The 6,093-nt window shown below is 37.4% G+C and overlaps 1 protein-coding gene across 1 annotated transcript; it reads right to left on the reverse strand.

The window, feature by feature from the left end:
- Window positions 1-835: 835 nt before the first annotated feature.
- On the reverse strand, window positions 836-5,265 carry LOC122658580 (cytochrome P450 90B1-like). Its single transcript, XM_043853600.1, has 8 exons — window positions 5,052-5,265; window positions 4,373-4,697; window positions 4,143-4,295; window positions 3,782-4,036; window positions 3,605-3,697; window positions 3,451-3,529; window positions 3,225-3,331; window positions 836-1,247 (listed from the first exon to the last, which is right to left on the reverse strand). Exons 1-8 carry the CDS (start codon window positions 5,255-5,257, stop codon window positions 972-974), a joined length of 1,494 nt encoding a protein of 497 aa, XP_043709535.1. The 5' UTR covers window positions 5,258-5,265; the 3' UTR covers window positions 836-971.
- Window positions 5,266-6,093: the final 828 nt, after the last annotated feature.

Raw genomic sequence — 6,093 nt, forward strand, 5'->3', positions numbered from 1 at the left:
AATCGGGGAAGGTTGGAAGCTCAACCATCAACAAAAATGCTCGAGAGACGGGCTAGGCTCTAGAATAGTGTTTAAGCCTTGCGTGTTGAACTAACTCTTAATTTTAATACAAATCCCTTACTTGTTTTGAATTGAAATTTGACCAATGAGAAGGGTATAGAGTTTTCCATCACATGTATCCATCTATGTTTGCTAATGTTACAATGATCTGGATCACAAGCCCCATTCCTCACCCTCTCCCGGAAAAAAATATGAAATTTTTAATGATCCAAACAGCCCCTTACAGTCATATCTACGTCATAGAGTGGGAGAGAGATTCTGAAGTCAAAATTGACCACTCGAAGTTTTTGGGCTTGAGCTGAAGTGCCGCACCTGGCTGGTCGGACAACTTTTGAGCTGTTTAGTCTAGGCATGGTCAGGTCCAGCCCAAGTTAAGCCTACTGACGAAGATACCCCTTTAGGGACCTATATATTACCTATAGCCTTCATTTTTTTCTGGCAATTTACTTTGTTTGCTTGATGATATATAGATATTAAACGTTTTTTCCCCTATATTAAAGATAGAAAATTATTACAGCTAAAATAGGAAATGATGAAACAGAAGCATTATCACACAAAACAGACAAGTTAGGGGCCCAAGCCCAAACGGGGCCTAGAAAAAAAAGACAAACGAAAATAAAAATGTTACAACAAAGGCCGTGGTCCTATGAATCTTTGTAGTTAATGCTACAAATCCTCTTTTTTGGGGTTTCTCTTCTCTACTTTCATGTGAGGCTAAAATACCCAAATCTTCTACTCATCAAACAATGGCTTTGGTGTTTTCTTGGGTTTTTTTTTTTCTCTTGTCTCTTTACATACAAAAGAGGGATATCGGTTTCGGATATTCGCCACTCTTTAACTATTTTTTGTCGTTTGATATCCAGTACATTGAGAGGCTTATAAGAATGAGAACTGAGCTTTCATGAGTATAGTTATTCTTGTATTGGATCATGGTGGTTGTGGTTGTGGAGGTGGTGGACCTTGATTGGGAGGCCTTTGGGGAAATCGACGAATGGAAAGGCAAGAGGATGATCAGGTTCTGCTAATTCCCAATGGAAATTGAGGACCAAGTGATGAATGAACACGGCCATCTCCAACTTGGCTAGTTCTGAGCCGGCGCAAAGTCGTGGTCCACCCCCGAACGGCATGAAGTAGTTGCTCGTCGTCACGCTCGGAGTGGATGATGCACTTCCCCTACCACCAGTGGTCTGCACATCCTCACCACAATACCAGAAAAAAGAAATAGATAGGGTCATCAATGAGAGAATAGATACGAAATGGAAAAAAATTTCATGCATGCCCGGCATTAAATGTAGTTAGATTGACATAAATGTCCATTTGAAATGACATAAACACCCATGCCCCCTATTTGATGGAGTCGTTCAGAGAAACTTCTGTGTACGAATACAAAAGAGCTTCCCCAAAGATATACACGCGGACGTTAGTATAGGTGGATTTAAGTGATATCAAAGTTGGGGAAAGAAAAAAAAGATTACCATGGAAAACAAAGAAAGAAGCACTGTCAAATTATTAACAAAATGTCCTTTCTTTTGTTGGTATGATAAGCTTGAAGATATCCAACAAAGTCAAAGAGTTCATGGCGATTTGTGTTTCGTGGGGTTCCCATATCAATTTTCTTCTCTTTCCATCGAAAGAAAACTAAGAATGCACGGCTGTTGGACCACATGGCTCCTCTAACCATGGAGTGTAATCCGGTCATATACTGTTATACATGCTATTGAGAGAGCCTTCCTTGATACGGAATTAACAACCTTGTTGATCTCTTTAGGAATACAAAGAAAAGAGTTTTTCATTTTACCATTTTCCACATGCCTAACATTCTTTGAAAGATTCATGGAAAAATAGTCTCCTAATCTAAAAATTGTAGTAACTTTTCTTCGAATAGTTTCATAATCATTTTATCTTTTTGACTGAATTGATTTTTTAAAAAATCATTCTTAAACATAGTTGGAAAACCAAGTTAATTTGTCCAATGCCACTTGTCTATTTTTAAAACCTGATGAACCAGGCAAGTCAATCCTAATCAAAGTGAGTCATTTTATTCCCCTTATTTCTTTAATATCTTTTTTTTCACCTTTTCCCCGAGTGAGGAGGGATAGAGGTTATGGTTGCTACATAAGTGAGAGAAAAAAATGGGGGAAGGGGGGCTAATATATAGACAAACAAAAATTTTAGGATTTTATTTAATTGTAGAACAAACTTATGGTCTATGAACATTACATGGTCCAACAAAAAATATTTACCAGTTTTTTTTTTTTTTTTTTGCCATTCGATTTGAGACATGCCCAAATCAAAATCTGGTTTTGCAATTGTTCTCTTAAGTCTTAAACATTTCAATTCTTACAGTAAAAACATAAATTTAGATACTGAGATCAAACAAGAGCAACACCCACTAATCGACAAAATTACACCTTCACTCTGTCTTCTCATTGACAGTATCTCTCTTCCCTAATCATGTAGGACTTTCTATGTAATATATAATATATTATTTTTTATATATTCTATTGATTTGACGTATAAGATAATTGATTTATTAAAAAAAATCAATTACCACATGCACCGACCGTATATCATCGCTCGCATAGAGGATATGCAACTTTTACGTTTTTCGTTTCTTATCCAATAAAAAAGAACCGAAAAAATATCATTAAACAAATTATTTTCTCTTTTTGACCCACTTATAACACAGGCGCACGTGCATGCCATATCCCCATTCTCCAATGACCTTTAATCATTTCCATAATTTCATAAATAAGAGGTTTTCTTTTAAAAATAAAATAAATAATTAAAAAGAATTAAGAAAGAGAATGAAATAAATTAATAAAATAAGTACTTTAAGTTAGACTAGGACCTGTTTGTTCATAATAGCTGATGGGACCTAATTCCGTACATTATATATAACAATAAGTCATTAAATAGAGGCAGACAATAAATCTGCCCAAACGGGCCCATACCTCTCCTTGGACGGAGCCACTACTGGGTAGTCCCTAAAATCTAATCCATTTTCGTGGTTCTGAATTCTGATATGTCAAATCAGTTATAAAACTGAATGGTCTAGATTGGATTACTTGGTGGGACCATGGGGTCCACTTTAGAATATAGAAGATTGGGAAAAACTCCAAAAGCATTAAAAAAGGCAATTAAGTAGGTAGACATGAACTGACCTGCCATCTCCATGGATTGAAGTGTTGAGGCTGGTCATACATCGAAGGATCCAGATGAACCGAAGCAAACACCGGAAGAACTTTCCACCCTCTTGGAATGTCATACCCTTTTTAAGACAAACAAACAAAGGACGGGAAAATTTTCAGAATTGGAAAATCAGATTCCAATGTAAAATTTCCCACCTTTAATTAAATTAATCTCTCTAATCCTCCTAATTAGTCTTACCTTTGTATCTAACATCTTTGAGAGCTTTTCTGTGTACGAATCTAACCACGTTTCCAAGCCTAAGTGTTTCATTAATAACCTGTATTTAAAAGAGATTAAGTCTCAATCAAATCACAGAGAGAGAGAGAGAGAGAGAGTAGTTGAGGTTAATTACACATTGTGTAAACTCCATTCTTCTGTAATCGTCCCAATTCAATCCAAAATCTCCAGGTTCTTGCTTAGCTCTTCTGATCTCATCGTGTTCTTCCTGAAAATTAGCAGAAGTAGTTAAGAATTTACCAGAGAAAAAGAAAGAAATTAGAAGTTCCAGCAGAAACCATTTCAATCATACCCTTAATTGTTCGACTGCTTTGGGGCAACCTTGCAGGAAGTAGATAGCCAAAGAAATTGCAACAGAAGAAGTTTCATGACCGGCAAAAAGCAAGCTTAGTATGAGATCAAGAATCTGCTCTGTAGAAAGGTTTGAATTCTTCAATACCCAACCAAGAAGATCATCTTCTACTCTCTCGCATTCATCAAAATCATTTCTCTTCGGGATTCTTTCCTCCATTTTACGCTCGATTACTTTAAGAATAGTCGTTCTCGACTATTTTATCCATGAAAAATTGATGAATTTAACATTCAAAATCATGAAAATTTGTTGAATTTAACTTTCAAAAATCATGAATAATTGAAAAAATTAATTAGTATACCTGTAAGGCTTTCCAATAAGCTGTACCAGGAAAATTCAAAGGAGCTGAAACAACGCCTTTCATGAACGTAATGTACTCTCGTTTCAACTGCTCTGTTTCTGGCTTCCCTGGATCCATACTCATAATATGTTTCGCCATTAAATTGAAAGTGAACTGCAAATTAACAATTCCCCTATCAGTTAAACTTCGTCGAATCCTTTAATTTTAACCTAATTCAAAATAGAACTTACCTTCTTTGCTTCATCTTGAGCAGAGAACAAGGAATTCTCCTTCCAAGATCGTAGAACCAGCAAGGTATGTCTCTCGACTTCAGGTAACAGATGAGTTCGAAGCCTAAAATTGCTCATAAAATTGAGAGAAATCATTCTCATATCTCTATGCATATCTCCAACCAGAACCAACATCGACCATTTCCCAAGAATCCCTCCAATGCTTCTTGGATAACTACATTCGAATAATCTTCCTTCGTTCTGTAATATATATCGATTAAGCCCTGCATCTGCCGATACTATTGTAGGCTCACCGAATAGATTCGATTTGTATATTTTTCCAAACCTGCAAATGAACCTCTCTAGCCGTTGGATTAGTCTCTGTATCAAAAAAATTTACAACCGTAGGATAAGAATTTTCCGATCTGAGCTTCTTTAACTTCTTAAATTATAGTAGTAATTGTCGTCTGTTTTGGTTTCATTAACTAACTTCGCAACAAAACGACAGAGATGTTTCTTAGATCTCAGATCTGACTGAAGTCGTAAAAAGGCATGTTTCGCATTGAAGAAACCACCGGAATGTCGGACGTTTTTGGTGGTCGTCGGTGGTTAGCATTCCGGTGGACTCTTCACCGGAAGTCGGAACTAGAAAGAAGGGAATAATGAAACAGGGTACGAGAGAGGAAAGGGGAGAGAGTACCTTGAAATGTGTTGCTCCATGAATTTTCCGGTAGAAGTAGCAGAGTGAGACTTTAAATAACCAATTGTTTCGCCGAGAAAAGGCCAACCCATATTTCCCGGTGGAAGATTATGTGTTCTTCTTCTCTTGGTTCTGATAAAATTCCATGAGATAATAAGAGCTACAATTGCTGTGGGAAGCAAGAGAAGTAGCTCTGTTACAGACATGGAAACGTGAAACGTTGAAATAGCACGGCGAGGCGACCCTCTTTAGTTCTCTTTTTGTATTGTCGTTCGTCTCTGATTATTCGTTTGAATTGAAGGAGGAACGAGGAGTTCAGAACTCTTGCTTTCGTGAAGCTTCTTTGTGGAACTTGAAATGGAGTTTCAGAAAGAAAAAGCAATTTAAGTCCTCGAGCTCGAAGCGACACTTGAGAGTTAAGACTTAAGAACTAAAGAGTAAGTTGAGCTGCTTTTAAAGCTTCTTTTCCTTCTGGGTTTTGCTACGACAAAGTGAACTCACTCTTTAAACAAGTAATTTACGTAAATAGCCCTTGAAGTACTAATCGTCATTACGCATTACATTTAGGAACAATAATACTAATCCGGTCCGGACCATCCTAGTAAGTTATACTACGTCACATCTTGTGCCGTGTATGTATATCACGGTAGGTAGGACACATGTTTTGTGATACTCTTGAGCTACACAGGATCAAATATTTTGTTGCGCCAGAAATATACGAAAAGCCTGGCCCAAGAACCAAGACGAGGAGTGGTGGAAGACCTGATCAAGATGGTAAATTAAAAGGCTCTGTAAAAATATGGATAATCGGACCAGGTAGGTTGTTGACCGTGCCAGGTTCGTAGCCTGAAAACCTAGCTATAACGTAGGCTTCATTAAATGGGGGATTGGTAGTTCCGTGGAGTCAAACTGTAATAAATTTTGACCCATGACCTAAGTTGACCATTTCAAACCCTAGTCAATTTCGGTCAACTAGGCCCAGCTCCAAGCCAGGGCTAGGTAAGGTGTGGACCATTGGATTCGGTGATCTCCTCTCCTAGAA

The sequence above is a fragment of the Telopea speciosissima genome, chromosome 4 (assembly GCF_018873765.1).
Source record: "Telopea speciosissima isolate NSW1024214 ecotype Mountain lineage chromosome 4, Tspe_v1, whole genome shotgun sequence".
Classification (NCBI taxonomy): Eukaryota; Viridiplantae; Streptophyta; class Magnoliopsida; order Proteales; family Proteaceae; genus Telopea; species Telopea speciosissima.

Coding starts and splice junctions, on each gene's coding strand:
- LOC122658580 (XM_043853600.1), bottom strand. CDS start 5,257: ATGTCTGTAACAGAGCTACTTCTCTTGCTTCCCACAGCAATTGTAGCT. Junction 3,698..3,781: donor AAGCAGTCGAACAATTAAGG/GTATGATTGAAA, acceptor GCTAATTTTCAG/GAAGAACACGATGAGATCAG. Junction 1,248..3,224: donor TCAATCCATGGAGATGGCAG/GTCAGTTCATGT, acceptor GAGGATGTGCAG/ACCACTGGTGGTAGGGGAAG.